Raw genomic sequence first — 19,711 nt, forward strand, 5'->3', positions numbered from 1 at the left:
TCCACTAACCCTGTCTGGCTCCTCCACCCTCTGCTTCCCCTAGAAAGACCTCTCTCTGCTCTTGTCCCTCTGCAGTCACTCTTAGAGAGCCATCCTTTGAAGAACTGGAGTGGAGAAAACAAAAAACAAAAAGCAAACAAACAAAAAAAGGAGCTGTCATTTAGGAGTGCATGCTTAAGTAATAAGATTAGAAGGAAAAGTTAAGACTGAAAAAAGGGCAAATTGCTGAGGACTATAAAAGCCAGGACAGTGGTTACCTTAGGGAGGAGGGAGAGAATTATGTTCAAAAAGGGTGCAGGGCAAGCCGGAGGGAGCCCTTGGGAGCTGGCATCCTCTTCTCCTTGCCCTGGGTGGTGGCACTTGCTTGGTAACAGTGCATTAACCTGCACATTTGTTCTATGCGTCTGTCTCTATATGTGATTTCTTTTACAATAAAAATAATTTAAAACACATAACTGTAGGAGGTCAGACGAGGGAGGTGATTAGGCTCTGGGATTCAAAGGTGGGAGAAGTTATCCCATGCCATTGGGAAAGAAGGGACTGTGAAAGGAGTCGGGACTCCAGAAACGCCCTGGTCACCAGCAACAGGGGTCCTTCATGGCCAGGCAGGGCCATGACTCCCACGTGCTGGTCTTGGGACGCTTGCAGCTGGAGCTGCCATAGTGCGGTATGCTCGGGGAACCTCCTGAGGCTCCTCCTACCCCAGAGTCCCCTCGTGCCCGCTCCCTCCCAGGCCTTACCCTGGTTGTAGACTGATGCTGCTCTGCCCTGGCTGGGCCCAGACTCAGTGTCCAGCTCTTTTGCTGATAGACCAGGGACTTCCGGGGACTCCCAGACAAGCTGGAGCTCCTCTACCCAGGCCCTGGCCAGTGGCTAAGCCCTGCGTCCCAACCTGGATCACCTCCTGCCAAGTCCTCTGTCCTCTGGGCTAATTCCTGTCCTACCCCGACTGCTTGGTGTTCAGTGTTGCGTAAATTCCATGTGAGTCAAACATTAGGAAGTTACTCCAGGGAGGAATTGCTAGAAAGGCAGAGAAGGACAAAGGTGAGCTCAACAAGGGAGTGAGTGTAAAAGAGAAGGTAAAGTGGCCCTGGGGCCTCTGCAGCAGGCCCTGAATGCCCTGTCCAATCCATGCTACCTACTGTAGCCAGACTATCAGACCTCCAGGTATGGCTGTGCAGGATGTGCACTGCACGACTCCAGGGCTCATCATTCGCATTTCCAGGGCACCATTACCACAGACCACGACATAAACAGTGCCTTTTGGAGTTGTACAGCTCCCAGCTTGTATGGCTATACAAGCCATTTCACTCAAGAGAAGATCCAAAATCCCAAGTCATGGCTTTGTAAGGTGTAACCTGACCTGGCCTACCTTTCCAGTCTCACTTCAGGCCACACTCCTGCTTCACCATGCACTGGCCATTCTGTCTGCCTTTCGCCACGTCCCCACGGGCTGAGCTTGTCCTCTGCCTGTGCTGTTGCAACATCTAGATTGCTCTTCCCAAATATCTGACTCCAGCTCCTCCTGCAGACCTCAGCTCAAAGCACCAGCTCCTTGGTGAAGCCTTACTGATACTCATCCTGGGCAAGGGTGCCCTGTTTTATGTTCTCAAAGCCCTCATACTTTTTTTTCATAGCACTCAATGCAGTTCTAAAGCACTGACTTGTGTCTTCTTTTTCTTCTTCTTCTTTTTTTTTTTTTGAGACAGGGTCTTCCATTGCCCAGGCTAGAGTGCAATGGTGTGATCATAACTCATTGCAACCTCAAACTCCTGGGCTCAAGCAATCCTCCTGCCTCAGGCTCCTGAGTAGCTGAGACTACAGGTGTAAGCCACCATGCCCAGATGATTTTTGTAGAAGTGAGGTCTTGCCATGTTGCTAAGGCTTTCTGTGCTTATTTGGGTAACATCTGCCTCTGACTTGGGCTATAAGCTCTTTGAGCACAGACAGCCCATCTTGTTTTGCTGGGATGCCTGGCCCAGCACTGGCATGTACAGACCCTCCATGGATATTAATAGATTATTAACAGATACATGTATGAATGGTTGCCTAGTGTCCTGGGAGCCAAGGAAGCAAATTCCAGAAAGAAGGGTGTACAACAGGGCTGTATGCTCCCAAGAAAATGGGAAGGTTAAGGACTGAAAAGGGTGCCCAGGGGACATGGCCACAGCAGGTGGCCTGGGAGAGAACAAGACCAAGAGCAGGTGGAGGTCAAGTGCTAACAACAGAATGGGCCTGGAAGAAGTAGAAGCAGTGGGCACAGGTTGCAAAGGAGGAATTGGGGGCCTGAGGAAGGACAATATAGACACAGGCAGGAGGATTTGTTTCCCCTCTTTAAGACGGGTGAGTTCTGAGGCTGCTAGAGAAAGAAAGTGTCCATATAGGAGAATGTTTCAAACTGACCATTTTATTTAATTGTAATGGTCACTAAGGTTTGAAGCCCATCACTACAGCTGTATGACGCTGCTAGTCATGTCACTTCTCTGAATCAGTTTTCTTACTGGCAAAATTGGGTAATACTTTTATGAAAACCACCAGAAGATATTAAAGCCCTTTAAATGGTAGTTTCCTTCCTGTTTTCCCCTGCTTGCTCATAGCAGAACAGTTACGTACAACTGTGCAGTTTGTGCATTGCACAACTCCAGGGGGCACCATTCACATAAACTAAGTCCTGCTCCTTGGGAAACTTGAGTTGCTTCCTTACCACCTCCCCCCCTCACCACCAGATAGGCTGGGTGAAGAGGAGAGAGACACTGTTTATACTTTGTTTTCAAGAAAGCAAACAGCTGGCACCCAGGTAGTCCCAGGCAGACCAGCATGCCAGTGAGAGCCTGGGCTATCTCAGCCAGGAGAGGGGCTGTGGATTCCTGAGAATGCACCGTGACTCCATGCTGTATAAACAGAGCTGCTTTAAAGCCCTGGCTTTATAAGCTGCGTGATTAGCAACTCGGTTTGGTTCTGATGGCCTGTGTGTGCTGGCCAGGGCCCTTCTCTGGGAGCAGACAGTCAGGACTATGGGGCTCCGGGTTAGACATACCAGAGCAGAGGCAGTCCGACAGGCGAGGGCCCAAGGAAGAGAAAAATCAGACCCAAGCTGACTCTAGGGAGGAAACAGACTCTGGCCAGGGGAAAAGGGCTCACTGTGTCCTCCTCTCACCTAGTGGAATTAGTGACTCTTTCCATCCGTTAGAGGACCATTAAATGAGTTCATGGTTCTCTAAACCTGCAGACCCAACTGCCAGTCTGCAGCTAGGAACTGGCCTTGCATCTCCGCCTGAGCTCCGCCTACCTTCCTCACACCTGCTGCCCTGCCGTGGAAAAACTGTCTTCCAGGAAACTGGTCCCTGGTGCCCAAAAGGTTGGGGACTGCTGCTCTAAATGATGGAGAAGTCAAAGGACGGAGAGGAACCCTCTTAACAGCAGAAACCCAGTCTTTACACAAAGGGACATGGCCCTAGGTGGCGTCAGCTGGTGGGGGCTGGAATAAGTTGGGGGGCCATAAGCTGGCTACTTGAGGTGAGCCCAGCCCTAGGGTGTCCATCACATTCCTGCCCCTGGCCCAACCCCAGTGGATCCATCTTGTTTTTGGTCCCTGGCTTGCTTCCCTGTCTGCTCCTCTTCCCCACTGGACAGGATCCATGCAGTAGAGATACTCGTTTTGGTGGTGACACACTACCTCATCTTGTGAATTTGCTATTTTCTTTACATGTGAAAAACAGAACATTGCCAACTAGCCTAGAAGCATTCCCCTCCCCTTTGACATTCCTGGTCACGTCCCTCTCTTACCTGCAAAGGTAACCATTATCTTGACTTTTATGGTGATTACTTCCTTGCTTTTCTTAATCGTTCTGCCATCAACATAGGCACCCTTAAACAGTAGGTTTTAACTTTGCCTCTTTTTATATTTTATATAAATGGGATCATACCACAGGTATTCTTTTGTGATTTGCTAGCTTTTAAACTCAAAATTATGTTTATAGGATTCACCTTTGTTGTTGCAGGAGCTGTTCATTTTTTAACAGTTTTATCGAGGTATAATTTTTCAAGAATAAACACTTCTTGATTTGTCTACCTCATAGATTTTCAGTGCTTCAAATGGTTGTTTTTGATCATTTTGTCCAATTTTATTCTTTTTTGCAGAGAATAGTCACTGACCTCTTTGTGCCATAGTAACTAGAGGTCCCTCCTTGTCTTCTCAGTTGAGGGCTTTTTATTGTTGTTGTCATATAATGGGCCATGGTATGAATATACTCTAATTTCTTTGGCTAGTTTACCGGGATGTACACTCCAGCTTAGGCTATCATGGTATTCTCGGACTTGTCTCCTGATCTATGGACATACCTAGGAGTGGAAGTGCTGGGTCACAGGGTGTGACAGCTTCCTGTGACTGCTGTAACAAATCTGTATAAATTTGGTGGCCCACAACAACACAAATTTATTATTTCACAGTTCCAGGGGTCAAAAGTCCCAAATTGGTCTCACTGGAATGAAATGAAGGTGTGAGCATGGCTACGTTTCTTCTGGAGACTCCAGTGGGGAATCCTTTCTCTTGCTTTTTCCAGCTTCTGGGGGTTGTCTGTGCTCTTGGTTCACTGTCCTCTTCCATCTTCAAAGTGAGCGATGGCTGGGTGAGCCTTTCTCACACGACATCACCCTGACACCCCTGCCTCCCTCTTCTACTTATAATTTCTACTTATAAGGACCCTTGTGATTACCCTGGGGACCACCTGGATAATCTAGGATAATCTTCTCATCTCAAGACCCTAAATTTAATGACAGCTGCAAAGTTCCTTTTACTATGTAAAGTAACATAAAAAGATTCCGAGGATTAGGACGTGGACATTTTGGGGAGTGAGGGTCATTATTTTGTCTACCATGTAGGGTGTTACAAACCTTCAATGATACTAGATAAGGACATACTGTTTTCCACAATGGTTGTATTGATTCACATTCACACCAGCAGTGTCTGTTGCTCCACATCCTTGCTAACACTAGGTATTATCAGAGTTTTAAAGTTTTGGCCACTGTGGGCTTCTGTATACTATTTCCTAGGGGAACGGAGAAGGGGAGTTGAACACTTTGCATATTACCAGGCACTGATCAACTTGTCTCCAAATGAACTGATCACCTGGAACTAAGCTGCCATCACCTGCCTGGTTTCTCAGCACTGCTTGCCATCAGGTGTCAGGTAGTGGACTCTTAAGTTTTAGATATTCCACCAGGCAGCTGGCTGCCCTGTAGACTTTGATCCTGTCTGGTTCTAGATGTCTTCTGAGTACCCACCTGCCTGTCATGCCAGGGTCTTACCCATATTTGATGATGCGCCAACTTGAGTGGTGATAATAGGTAGGCACATGCATTTGAAGATGTGGTTACGCTGCCCTACATAAAAAGCTACTGGCTTCATGCCAATATTTTGCCTGCTCCATTGGTCATGAATTTGATGCTAACCCTTGGCTTACACTGTTGAAGTACTAAAAGGTTATAAAGCCTGGGAGGCAAACATCATCTGAGAGACAAAGGTATATAAGAGCTTGGAGTGTCAAACAGCGTGGCAGAGAATGCATTTTCCTGACCTTACAAACATGTTGCCATGAAAAATGTCTCCACCACAACCAAGTTGATTTCGAACAGCCTCAAAGAACTGTTCACATCAGCACCTTTTGTAAAGTCCGCAGCATTTACTACGGAATCTCACTTTCCAGGTGGAAGCACAGAAACCAGAGGGAATTCTGGGATACGCTTCTCACAAAGTACAGTTTCGTAAAATACCATTTCAGTTCTCCTTTACGCACTGGAAATTTTCAGCACGGGCATTATGCCCAGTGTAACAACAAATAAAACAGATGTGTTTTTCCATTCACCTTGGTCAGGAAGTTTCATATTAAGCACTTTAATAATTACATAAAAAATGTCACGTATAGGCTGAACTATTCCCATAGATTGATATTGGGGAAATGATCCGTCCTGAGGGAAATAAATATCTGAAAACTAAAATGTCAGATGAAGTACTTCTAATCTGTAACCAGGAAGTTTCATATTAAGCAGCTGAAGAAAATGGAGGCAGAAATGATGGCCGGAACTCTTCCCCTGTGTCTTCTACCCAGAAGCAGGGTGCTTATCACCTGGCCATAGGAAGTCAGAGTCCATTCCTAATGGCATCAGGTTGGCTAGAGTGGCCTTGCCAGGGAGAGAGCCCAGGGGGACACCAGCCTTGATAGAGGTCCTCCCCTAGAGCTGACCAGCAGCTTAGGACAAGGTTGTAATAAACAGGGACTGACCTTTGTTGGCTAGAGCTGATGGCCATCGAGGTGGGGAAGGAGTCAAGAGAGAGAGTCTCCATTTCCCAGGCAGGACTTTTGCTCACACTGTCATTCTGTCTGGGATGCTCACTCCTCTGTGCTAATCTCTACATACCAAAGCCCTCCCTGACCCTTATGGTTTAGGCTGACTGTCCCCATCTCCATCAAACTGTTCCTCCCTCCAGACATGGTATCACCTCCTCGGTCCTCACAACCTCTTAGTTGTACCTCTTTCATGGCAGTTACCATGAATGTCATTCTGTTTTGGTGACTGGGTGCATCTTTTCTCTTCCCTGGTCAGCTGCAAGTGTCTTGAGGTCAGGGACAATCTTACATCTCCTGGTACGTCATGATCTCCAGAGTCTCAGGCCCAGTAGACCAGTGCATGGTCCCTTCCATGTGGAGGTCTGGATGGAGGAGCTTGGAGCAGCGGCAGTACCGGGACATGAAAAGCCACCAGCCCTACTTGTCCACCAGGAAAGTGCAAGCTAAAGGGCTGTGAACAGCTTTCTCAGTGTTCTGATGTGGCGTACACAGAAAATCATCTGCAACACAGTGTTGACTCACCAGCTCTAGTAAACTTATACTCGGTCAGTAAGGGGAAGGAAGCAGATGTCTGTACCAAGAAGACTGCTGAGAGAAGCATGCCTCCTCCGCTCACAAACGCACACGCTCGCTCCAAGCACAGGCACGCCAGGGCTGCTGCAGCATCTGCTCCTTCTGCATTTCCCCCTAGTCTTTCATGTGCAACCCAAACCCTACAGATTAAGCCTCATCCTGGGGCAGGGTTGAGAGCTGGGGCAGGTGGAGCACCTCATCCATTAGCACAGTGGAGGCAGTTCTGCTCAGTGCACAGCTGTCTGCCTTGCGCCTCCACTCCGACTGGCAGGGACACTGCTCTCTGGCAGGTCAGCACTCTGTGCAGAGACAGAAGAACCTAGAAATTGGGCACAGGGCAGTCGAGCCCTGATCCCTGCGATCCCATGGGTGGGACTTCAGATTCTTTTTCTTCCCTTGGCCGTGTGGTTTGCAGCTCACAAAGCATCTCCAGGACTGAGCAGCTGCACCTAGTCCCACCTTCCCTGGCAAAGAAGACTTCAGAAAAGAAACTCTTTCCTCTGCTACAACACCTAAGCACTCATGTGCGAGGAGAAGGTCTCACTGTGTTGTCACAAACCTAAGGAAGAGCAAAGTACCTTCTGGCCGTGGCTTTGGTTTTTCCAACCCTCCATCTTGCATGAGCTCAAAGGCAAAGGAGACATTCAAGACCTGGCAAGAGAGATGCAGGGCATATGTCATTGCACATTCATTCCTCGGCACTTGGGGCCCTGAGACCTGCCCCTGAGGAGTGAAGGAGCCCAGCAGTGGAGCCGGAGGGGTAGAGGCTGAGCTAATTTCAAGGAGAAACGTAGCTACTGAAACGAGCGGGCCATGTGGAGCGTGAGCTTGCCGATGCTACCCTGAGGCTGGGGAAGCACTCCTGGAGAAGTTAAAAATTCTCTTCCTGTCCTGCTGTGTTCTTGTGCCAACTGCCTGGATTTCAAGCTTGGGGACGTCAGTGCACATGTTCAGAAGGAACAGATGGCAAGACATGATCAACAGGCAGAGAAGGGTTTCTGCTTTAGCCCAAACGCCTCTTGTCTAGTGAGCAGGATGTAGAACTAGGCTAAGCGTGGCTTCGCGGTCACCTTCCCTGTCACCACTGGGGAGAGGTGAGGCAGGAGCACATGGCCGGGGACCAGGGCAGGCTGCTGGGGAAGGGAGAAGCTTTCAGGACTCCCAGTGGTCTGCCGGCGGCTCCTTCCCAGGTCAGCCTTCATCAGAATGGGAACCTCCAGCCACTGAAGACCCTGGGCAGAGGGCGAGCCTCTGCTTTCCTCCTGGCCAGCCCCAGCAGGGGTGTGGGCAGATAAGGCAGGGGATATGGGCCAGGGCCTTCCCTTGGTGTCCCTTACCTTTTGTTCAAAGCTGTCTGGGGTCAGGAAGAAGCTGTGCAGGGGCACGAAGTAGCCCTCCAGGAGGCCCATGAGCAGCACCAGGTACACCCCATCTGCAAACTGGAGGGAGACGGCCTGGTGAAGGCTCTGGCCCCTGAGCTTCCCCGCCAAGCCCCGTCCCAAGGACTGTCCCACCCCAAAACCACCACCCCAGCAGGCAGTTGGCCCGGGAGTGAGGGGCAGTGGCCCGAAGTGGGGAGGTCTGCTCTGCAGCAGGCCTGTCCCGTGTCTGGCTGGTCTGACGCAGGAGCTGTAAACCCACAGCCCTGAGCTCAGCTGACCCAGCGTTTGCTGGGCATGGACTGTGCACCAACTCCCGATCTGGGCATGGGGACCAGAGTGGGATCAGTGTGGCTCCTGCCCTCGGGGAGCTCACAGTCCAGTGGGGAACACTGGTGTGGGGCAACGTGGCAGCTGCTCCAATGGAGGGACGTGTGCTGGCCTGAGTGAGGTCGAGGAAGGCCGCCCACTCCTACTGAAGGCATCAGAGCAGTCTTCCGGAGAGGACGCCAGCGAATGGACAGCTGGGCATGAGGAGTTAGCCAGGCGGGGCAGAAGGAGGAGGGACAGGTGATGTACAAGGTGAATGGCATGAGGCTACCGTGGCAACTTTCACTTTCTGAGCAGAGGAAGGACTCTAGTGTGGCACAGGCCTGGGCATCCTCCTTTCTCACATCTCACCTCGTCGTTGCTTGAGGGGCAGCGGGGTGTCCTGTTACAAGTGCGGGCTCTGGAGCCCGGCCTCCTGGGCGCCCATCACAGCTCTGCCACTTACTAGCTGTGTGACCTGGGCAAGTTATATAGCCTCTCTGTACCTCGTTTTTCTCATCTGTAAAATGGGGGTGATAATAGTATCTACTTCATGTGGTTATTGTGAGGACTAAATGAGTTAAAATGTGCACAGTGCCTGTAATCTGCTTGGCATGAAGGCCGCACTTAATAAATACTAACTGTTGCTGTTACAGTCTGGGAAAACAACCGAGCAATGAGGACATGACTTACTGGCTCTTGCTGGCAAAGCAGACCCATGTGCTGAGGACCATGGCAAGAGGCTCAGAGCCTGGTCCCTTCCTAGAGGCCAGATGGGTTGGGAAACCAGACCCAAGGGACACGAGACTCCCAGGCTAAGTGCAGAGGCTGCAGGTCTTCTGCTCAAGGGAGGGCGAGATGAATGTGCACCGAGGGCAGGCGCGCAGGCAGTGGGGGCCTGGGGTGAGTGAACTTTGGGAGGAGTAGGCATCCTGGAACAGAGGCTGGCCTGAGCACATCCAATATTCTAGGATGCTTTCAAAGGAGGCTGGGCCACCAAATGTTTGTGGGTGTAAACAACAGTTGCTAGAGGCCCAATTTCTTGGAATCATCTTAGGAAGCGTAAGAGAACTAGACTAAATTGCCCGGAGTGTGGGCTGGGTCCGAAATCTGCTCAGATAGCTTTGCTGGGTGCCCGGCTGGCTTGGTCTTCAGCCTTCGTTACGGGCATAAGGCCCTGAGCTGCTGCTTCTACTCATCGGGCCTGCAGCTCTGGTGGGAAGGGCCTGAGCACAATTCACCCCATGCCACTCTTGGGTGGACTTAGGAGAGCAGACCCCATAATTTATGTCAAAATCAAGGCCCTCCTGGTGGGAGCTAAGCAACTGGACCTTATCTTGGTTGTGGCTAGTATGGGTTGGTAGTGAAAGAATTTAATGCATGAGCTCAGGGGGGACCTTGGGTTAGGGATAGGGTCACCCATAGCTCTGAGTGCCAAACTTAGACTGCTCTCACCCTGAATGGCTGGTTTTGCTGACGTGGTGGGGATAGTGGGTAAAGCCTGCAGTCACCCAAAGTGCCCAGCGGTGACCCCCTTTTATAGCAACCCTGCCCTTGAAAACAGACGTGAAGGTTCCAAAGCCCATACCAGCTCACTTGAGGAAACATCACTTTCACAGAGCATTTCTGATCTCCCAGGAGAGTATATGAAGCTCATTCCACATAGTCCAGAGACTCTGGGCAGAGGTCAGCCACAGGCAATTGACTGGGCAATTGACTTTAACAGTAATGGGTGGTGCCCATGTGCTCTAGAGAAAACCAAGATGTAGAAATTCTCCAAGAATAAAAGGATGCTGGGAAACAGGATGCATGACATGTAAAGGGAAGAAAAAGAACTTTATAGTAGGGAAATCTGGAGGATGCCACCTAAACCAAGTGATCCGTGGTATCACCAGGAATGGGGCACACAGACAGATGTGTCTCCTCCTGTGATTCCCTGAGAAGAACACAGCCTTGCTCAGGGAGTGCTCTTATTGGAAATGCGTAGCCTGAATCTAACCATGAGGGGAAAAAAACGGAGGGCCATTCTATAAACCAATTGGCTTGCACTCTTCAAAAAGGTCAATGTCATGCCAAGAAAGGCTAAGGAATTGTTCTATATTAAAAAGAGACTACAGAGATGTGACAACCGAATGCAGCATGTGAACACATTGGGACCACTGGCAAAATCTGAATCTAGAGCATTTTTTCCAACCATATGGCATTGCCACTTTAGTAGGTTAAAAGCAGTCAAATGTCAGCAATTTCGTATGATTCAATTTGAGTAGATTAATGTATTGTGTCAATGTTAAAACTGCCTGCATCTGACAGTCATATTGTGGTTATCCAGGAGGATACACCTGTTCTTAAGAGATGTATGCTGAAGTATTTAGGGGTGGAGAGAGAAAGACAAAGTGTGGCCCAGTGTTAACAATTAGTGTATCTAGGTGAAGAGTATATGGGTATTCATTCTGGCAACTTGTCAAATAAGTAGGGAAAAATCCAAGGGGAAATTCCATCTAGTTCTCCCCCTCTGAGAAGAACAGATTCTGAGGCCCTCGCCCCCTCCGCAGGGAGAGCTGCGGTGCCGGTGTGGGAAGCATGGTGGGCAGTCCCCACCTGGGTTTCCAGTTCTGTGACCTCCAGGTTCAGCTTATTCAGGTGCTTGTTCACGAAAGTGATGAGTGTCTGGAAGGGAAGCAAAGCGGGCATTGGGATGGAGGCTCTCACCAGGGCCAGACCCTGTGGCTGCCCCCAGCCTGGTCAGGGGGAGAGCAGGGGCCCAGGAGGTCCCCCTGCAGAGGCTCTTGAGAGCACAAGGAGGGCCACTGGCTCTAGGCCTTAGGTCGCACCCAAGTCAGGACTGTGCAAGGAACAGGGAAGTCCCGAAAAGCAGAAGGACAGGTGGAGTGCCTGAGCCCGGGTCAGGGGGCCAAGGGGAAACTAGGAAGGGGGCCCAAGATCAGATGACCCCACTGCATCCCTCCTTCCATGCAGGTCCCCGAGCCAGGGGACAGGGCATTCTGTGCGAGCAGCAGGGACAGCTGAGGTCAGCTGGTGTGAAGACAGGGTACTCATGCCCACAGAGGGGAAAAAGACTAGATAGGCTTCCCGTGAGAAAGACAGGTGAGCGGACAGCCAGGGGGACATCTCCGTGTCTGTGGAGATCAGGTGATGACACCAGTTTGGCCGGGAGCTCACAAGTGGCAGGGGTGGGTTTGTGCTAAGGCTCTGCTGTGGCTCAAGCCCCTCCCTCCCTCCCTCGCAGGTGTCCCCTTCCCACCTTTTTCACCACGTTGAGTTTGTCTGGGGCGTGGTCGAACAGGGTGTCAAAGGCATCACGCTCTGAAAAAGAGGAAGACAGAATGTGGAGTACAAGCCGATGCCTGGAGAGGAAGCCACCCAGGTCCCCAGGCCACAGCCTTTAAAGGCCCCTGCGGATGGGAAAACTTTGGAGTACTGATTGTGCTGGGGACTTGGGAATCTGGGATTGGGGCTGAGGTTCGGGGTTGATTCCTACCCTAGGGGCCTGTCTCTCGTGCGCACACGCGCATGTGTAGTGTGTATCCATGCATGTGTGCACAAAGCAACCCTTTATTGGGCCTGTGGCAGGGTGCAGGGCTCTGTCAGGCAGTTTGAACTGGGATTAGTTATTTCTCTTCACCATATGCCATTATCCTGTGACTCAGTCACCTTCTAAGGTGTTTTTGAAACTTTCTGGAGGTAGAATGTTGTCCAAATAGCAAATCATTTCACCTCCTAATTTTCAAAACCAGGACATCCAAGACAAACATGCCGTTGGAGGGTGCAGGTGAGAGGAGGGGGAGCGGGGGATTCAGGATAGAACAAGAGCTCTCCCTCTTGTGTGATCTCAGGCACTTCAACTCTTCACACCTCAGTTTCCTCTTCTGTAAAATATCACCTTAAAAATGACCCTCTCTCAGGTTTGCTGCTAGGATCAAAGGTGAGAACGTATGTGCGTATGCTCTAGTGTTGTGAATTGTCTTTAGCATGATTGAAATATTTCAAGATATTACCTATAGTAAATACCAAAGTCACACTCCCTGCAGGGATCTCCTTGCTCCATGCTCTCAGAGCCAGGAGGTGACATAGGGAGGGCCTCTGAGGCAGGGATGGTCTGCAAGGAGAGCCTGGGGCTGGGAGGGTTTGTGACTCCAAGGCTTGCCTTCTCATACACTTGCACCGATGGACAAATATGAGACTAATAGAAAGGTGATGGTGATCTCTGACATTCACAGACCCTACACACACTCACAGTCCTGGGAAATGGGAGAGGAGGGAGCTGTGATGAAGGCAGAGGGCTGGACAGAGTGGGGAGAGGGGACGATCCCTGTGTTCATAAATCTCTTCCTTCCACAACATGCTTAGAACAAAAGTGCCCTGCAAATGCCCAGGACCCATCCAGCAGCCCCGGCAAGGTCAACAGCCTGATTACTTTCAAGATGATTGTGCAGCTCTGCTTCCCGCCAGCAAGCTATCCCTCCCTGCCCAAGCGGCCGGCCGTGTCGCCAGGCTGGTGCAGACAGACACGCATCCAGGCAGCCAGCTGAGAGCCTGTTCCTCCCAGCTGCTGCAGAATTAACTGGAGCCCCACCACAGCCACCAGTGCCAGAGGACAATCGTGTGCAACTCACCATGCCTCCCGGAAAGGGCCCTGTAGGAAAAGGAGAGAGAAAACAGTGTGACTCTTCTCTTGGCTTTTTTAGAGGCCAGTCCTCTGAGGACCCTCTGTCACTGCCGGAAGCCCACCCCTACCCTGCCTGCCACCATCCTGTCCTTGGTTGAGGAGTTAGAAAAGCCGCCTTCCATTGGCATTTTGCTCTGCAATATCCAATTACTGAGACTTCACCACATTACCACCTAGTTTTCTCCTCTGCTACATGGATATACTGGTGTTAGTGCAAAGCCTGGTATAGTGATGCTTAAAGTTAAAGAATATTAGACTTGGGGGCTGAAGATGCCCAGAGACTCTTAGAAGCAGAGCTGATGTAACCCCCCGATGTGGAATTTTACTGCCCAGATTATTGTGGGCAACTGCCCGGGGAGGTCAGCGTTGTCTCTCTCCTGTCCTTCCTGTGATGCCCACTAAGACACACGGGCCATTGAGCCAGGGTAGGCTTTCTCAAAGAGGACAGGAACTGTAACCACACTTACAGCAGAGAAGCAGCAAAGCATAGAGATCATTTAGGTTTAAATCCTACTAAGCCTTTTTTTTTTTTTTTTTTTTTTTTTGCTGTGTGACTTTGGGCAAGCTACTGAACCTTTTTGGGCTCAAAGTTTCTTATCTCTAAAATGAGGTTAATAGTGGTAAATACCTCAATGAGCAATAAATGATTTAATATCTAGAAATATGTTAGCATAATTCCTAGTATATAGTAGCTGCTCAAAACATTTTTTTCCTCAATACATTTTGGCTCTCACTATAATTATGTCAGTTTACACACCTGTACATCTGTCACCCACTAAATGACAACTTGCAAAGAATAATGGACTTGGAGTGAACTGATGGATAGACCAAGGATATAGTCTTGGGCTGTGGGGCTTTAGGGGTGTAATTTGGCTTCATGTGATTATTATGAACATCAACAAAATTGCTTCATAAATTGTATTGTGTTGTCATTATTAGGAGGCTGCATCCATGTTTATGTCTTTGTGGCAGAGATGGCAGAGAGAGGGGGAACCACAGAAACTGTTAACAGGCAGCTGAGAGATTGTTCTGGAATCTGGAACTTCACACTCTGATTTGGGAGTTTCTCCCAGGCTATGCTCCTCTCTTGTCCGTCTTCCTCTTTTCCAGAAGGTGAAATTGTGGGCACAGAGAAGCCCAGCATGGGGCGGGGGCAGGACACTGAGGGACGCTGTTCCTCTCCCAGCAGGCCTGACCCAGGGCAGCTTTTTCTCCTACCCTTCCTAGAACCAAGGCCAAAAATTGGTGTGCCCTGTAGACCAGCTGACCCTTCGGCTCCTAAGACTGGGTCCTGGGGTGACATGGAGGCTGCTCGATGGGGTGTCCATAGGCCATAAACTGGGCATTTTGGGAAGAGGCACTCTATATCTCTATCCCACTCTTGGCCTGAAATGCCCACACCTCTAACCCCGTTTTACGGCAACTGCACGATGTGGTCCAGACGGGTGCCCTGGACACCTGCCAGCCATGACTGGGAGAGGGAGGGGGCTTGCTAGAAACTAGACAAGGCTTGGAAGGGTGGGTCACCTGTAATGCAGAAAAGCCAGGAAGGACAGCTGTGTCCACACCGAATCCTCACTACCTCTCTGGGTGAGTTAAACACTCCCACTTCAGAGATGAAGAGACCGAGGTCAGAGAGGTTAAGGGACTGACCTGGTGAGTACATGGAAGAGCCTGGATTTGAACTCAAGATGAGCTGGCTTAGTGGTCCCTGCTCCTTTCACTATGCTGCTCTTGTTCGAGGGGGATAGAGAAAAGTCGGGGCATCGGGGGATGCTGAAAGCAAACTGCCCAGCTTTGCGGGGGGCCAGGGCCCAGGCCTGCTGGTGACACTAAACCCACCCCACGCTAGCCTGTTCTTTCTGCTTATGAACAAAACTCCCGTTCCCTGTGGCAAACCTTTTGATAGGTTCTACTATCCCAGTTTCTAAAAGTAAACGGGGAAAAAAAGAAAACAAAAAACCCAAAAGACAACTCTAATGTAGAGAAGGGCTTTCTGGGTCATGGCACGTGACCAAATCAGATTCAGAAAAGGAAGAAAAACGTCCTTTTGAAGGTTAACAATTTAAATTCAACCCAGTGTTTATGGCATGACGATTTCATGCTGGTTGGCTTTTTTTGGGTACACTTTTTCCTGGAGTGCCACAAAATTAGAATTTTTCAATCACTGCTAATTCCCTCTCCCCACTCCCCACCCAAGTTTGTACCTTAAGCATTGAGAGGCATGTTTTGAATGCATGGAAAAGGCTAAACTATAATCATTGGCTGAAGTCTAATCCCTCCTGCAATCCCAATAAATGAAAACTAAATATCAGCAAATGGATGAATTTCGCAGAAACATCTGTGTTCCATTACAGAATCGCTGGCAACAATGGTGTTGACATACTCTGTGTTACCAGTTATTTCCTCTTGGATTTGCCGAGACTGGAGGATTCCTTCCCGTTTCTGAAATGGGGGTGGGGAAGAGAGGTTGGGAGAAGAGGAGAAAAATATGCTTTAGAAAAATCCAGAAACACTGATAAGCATTCCTGACATTGAGAAAATGACTGGTGTTTAAGAAATGTACCCAAGGCAAGATAATGCTAGAGATGAAGAGAGGCCCCGATTTCCTGCGACTGGACTGTACCATTAGGATGCAAGGGCAATTAGTGTTTGGTCCAAACAAGTAGGCTGCTTCTTGGATGGTGAATCTTTCGTTTCTTTATTGGAAGACATTCTGCTGGAAGCAAAGTGTTTGCCTCCTGGAGTAATCCACAGCAAACCACATGGAAAGGAAGGCCAGGGTGTGTCTGCCCTCCGTCTGGGGCCACAGAGGGAAGCTGAGAAACACATTTAACTGGGGAGCTGGGTGGAGGGACAGAGGCCAACTTGGAGCATTCAGACAGAGGGTTTTTTATGATTGATTACTATGGGAGTTTTTAAGTAAGTAGTACAATTGTCACGCAGGTAACTGGGAAAAGTTAAGCACTTTGGAGACTTGTCCATCCAGCTGTGCGTCCATCATCTGTCCACCCCCTCTCCCATCAACTCATCCTCTTTCTTCATTTCACGAACCAGAGCCTTCTGTGTACAAGGCTCTGTGCGGCAGTTAGAACAAATGCTATGAACACCATGACGTGGTTTCTGGCTTTGAGCAACTTACGAGTCAATGGGGGGGGGGATGAAGCAGGTATGTGAGAATGGTTTCCCCAAAACAGTCCAGGTTTATGCCTGATGTCCCAGCCTAATTATTAACAGGATCCCCTTTCACTTTCAAAAGTGTCATGGATGATAAATTACGTGGCTGCCCTATGCGGAAAGGAAGTGCTGACGGCAGGTCGGGAGCAAGCACTTTCAGCTGGGCTGGCCAGGGAGCCCTTGCAGGGGGTAAGGGGACTAGAGCTGGCACTTCAAGGCCAGGTAGGATTTGGCTGGACATCGAGGAGAGGTCACTCTGGTGGGAGGAATGGCCCCAGCCAAAAGGCAGAGTGAGGGCAGCACAGATGTGCTCAGGGGGGAGGGTGGCTGCCATTGGTTAGGGGACAGCTCTGAGTGCCAGCCCGGAGAGTTTGAACCGCAGTGTGCGGGCACAGGAGCCGCTGGAGGATGAGGGCTCAGGAAGACTCTGTGATGGACGTGGGGAGGGAGGTTCATTCTCTCCCGTCCCTACACAGCCTGCACTGGTCACTTTGAGGACGGTCTGCATGTGGCACACGATGACAGAGTGAATTCACCTTCCCAAAGGCTGTAATGAGTGTCATGAAGGAGCCTCTGAGTGCTGGTGGCTCAGCTGAAACCTGGCTTCTTGAGCCTCCTACAAAAACTTCCAGAAATGTTCCTTCATATTCCCAATAGCCACAGATACTAGCGTCCTTGCAAAATACCTTTCTATAAAGAAGGAAACGTAGAGTTCGGTAAGGCCAAGAGTCTATCTGCATTGATGAAGAAGAATGGACTTATCAAAGCAAAAAGGAAGTAAAAGAAAAAAAAATACTATTTAAAGGGGGGCCAGGTGGAGATAAATTAGGACTTTTTCCAAATTCAGCTTTGGCATACGTAACATTTTCACAGGAGGCTAATGGAATCTGTATCCTTGTCTTGTGAGGCCATTCACAGACATAAAACCTCACCTTCAACTTCTTGTAGCACTAAATGCTTTCATATAGAATGGAAAGGAAATGTGCGTTAAATAGCCCCTCACCCAGCACCCTGGTTCACCTCCATCCATTCTTTGTTCCCTAGAGAGTTCTCTCTGCGGCTCATCCGTGACTCAGCCAGTTCTCAGTCCTGCTTCTGTGCCCGTTCAACTTGATAACGTGAAACACCTCATACAACCTGGCATGCATTGATGCCATTTTATGTAATGTGTCTTCTTTTCTCTCTCATGCTAACAAAACTGCCGACGGGAGAAATTAAACCAACAACCGCCTTCCGATGCCCTGTGATTGAGCTCAAAATAAGGCAGGAGAAGTGGGTTTGCAATGACCACTGTTTCAAAATAGGAGCCCCCTCCTCTGCTCAGATCTTCAATTGCAGTTATTGTTTTTTGTCTGTAGTAATTCCAACAGGCATATCTCATTATTTCAATTAGACAGCTGTTTATTCAAGCTGATAAAAATCCTAAAATATTCAATAAATTAATACTCAAAGAATTGGAATGAACTGTCATAAAAGGGAAGATACAAAAGGGCAATTTGTATAAAAGTATTTATCTCCACTAGCAATAAAAAAGCTATAAATGAATATAATGATGGTATGTTTGCTCATGAAAAACATTTTAAAAAATTTCAGGGTCAGTGATATGTGGTCACTAAAATACTCTTTCATGGACTGTTCCAGGAACCACAATTTTTAAAAAAATTGGCTTTATTTTCTAGAGCACTTTTAGGTTCACAGCAAAATTAAGAGGAAGGTACAAAGACTTGCCACATACCTCCTGCCTCCACATACTCACAGCCTCGCCCACTATCTATCAACATCGCACCAGAGTGGGACACTTTTTACAGATGATGAACCTGCAGTTCATACTAACACGTCAGTCACCCCAAGTCCATAGCTGACATTACGGTTCACTCTGGTGCTGTCCATTCCACAGGTTTTGACAAAGGTACGATGACATGTATCTAAAAATCCTCTGTGTTCCACCTCGTCATCCCTTCCTCCCCAGCTGTAGTTTTTACAATGAAACTGGTTCACACGCTATTGAATGGTAACAATTGAGGTGGCCTGGTAGATGCTTGTGCTAGGATGCTGTGGTTGCCCATATATCCACAGCATACATAAAATGCTCAGCACCGTGCTTCACACAAGTGAAGAGCCCAGTACATGGGGACAATTAGTACCCCTCAGCCAGAGGCACTTAGTGTCTGAGCAACACACATTTGCATTGTCTATGGGCTCTGACAGCCCTTTCTGCTACTAATTTGGTCTTGTCTCCTGGCAGGCAGGGCCAAAGTGTCATATGCCTGTTGTACCCTCTTGCTGCTTAGCAGAGCTAAGGGCTTAGGAGGCGTTGAAGAAATACCTTTTCATTAGGAAACAACTGATCAATTGATCCTCCCCTCCTATGAACATCTGATTCCTGAAAGCTCAACTCAGATTTAGTCTTGGAAACTGGCCTGGCCTGATTGGGCAAAACGTACCAGCCCTCAAGGCTCTTCCTCACCGAGGGATGGCGGAGCTGCCATCTGCATTCTCTTCCAGAGCCCTGGGTCCCCCTGGGTAGCCAGGGAGCTGCGCATATGGAGAGTTCTCCCCTGCTGCATGTTTATTTGGAAAAGAACAGAAACAAGCAAACAAAACGATGACCTTTTGCTAAATGGGTATAAAGTTGGAAAATAAAATTGAATTTGAGTATTTAATGGGGTTAGGCGCAGAGTGAGATGGTCACGGGGAGAGAGCACACCCTCACTGTGGAAATTACACAGCCATATGTGAATGGAAATTCCATCCAACAATCTGGAAAAGATGACTTGGGATCCCAGCTGTGCTGCTGTGGGTGGGTAAAAAGCGGCAGTGCCTTCAACACAGGCATGGCCAGCTGGGGTCTCTCTCACATGTACACACACGTACACACTCTCTCACATGCTCACATACCTAGCTCCCCCAATACCTGGGCATCAGGTGTTTAACCAAAAAAATTATGATTCTCCATGGCTTGCAGGGCATGCCACACACTCCTGTACACAAATGCGCACACACACACACACCCCATTCCCCCTCACTTCCCTACACACACCTCACATGCATGCCACACACCCTCAACTCCACATTACACAGACAATCTCCTGACAAAAACATGTCAACTACAGTCATGCACCCCACACAACGCTACCCCGTGCACAAGCACACACTTTTCCATCCTTTGCACACCTATTGGGGGAAGCCAACACGCCTTGGAAAGCTCACTCACATACCCGCCATACCGAGCACATGCA

General features: G+C 49.2%; 1 protein-coding gene across 1 annotated transcript in view; it reads right to left on the reverse strand.

The window, feature by feature from the left end:
- PARVA (parvin alpha) overlaps nt 1–19,711 on the reverse strand; it is a 149,367-nt gene that overhangs the window by 3,021 nt on the left and 126,635 nt on the right. The window contains exons 7-12 of the mRNA XM_012744256.3: nt 15,682–15,740; nt 13,243–13,262; nt 11,871–11,932; nt 11,207–11,275; nt 8,258–8,359; nt 7,499–7,571 (exon numbers count right to left, since the gene is read on the reverse strand). Of these exons, the coding sequence (XP_012599710.3) occupies nt 7,499–7,571; nt 8,258–8,359; nt 11,207–11,275; nt 11,871–11,932; nt 13,243–13,262; nt 15,682–15,740 (385 nt within the window). The remainder of the gene's footprint in view (nt 1–7,498; nt 7,572–8,257; nt 8,360–11,206; nt 11,276–11,870; nt 11,933–13,242; nt 13,263–15,681; nt 15,741–19,711) is intronic.

The sequence above is a fragment of the Microcebus murinus genome, chromosome 4 (genome assembly GCF_040939455.1).
Source record: "Microcebus murinus isolate Inina chromosome 4, M.murinus_Inina_mat1.0, whole genome shotgun sequence".
In the NCBI taxonomy this organism is placed as follows: Eukaryota; Metazoa; Chordata; class Mammalia; order Primates; family Cheirogaleidae; genus Microcebus; species Microcebus murinus.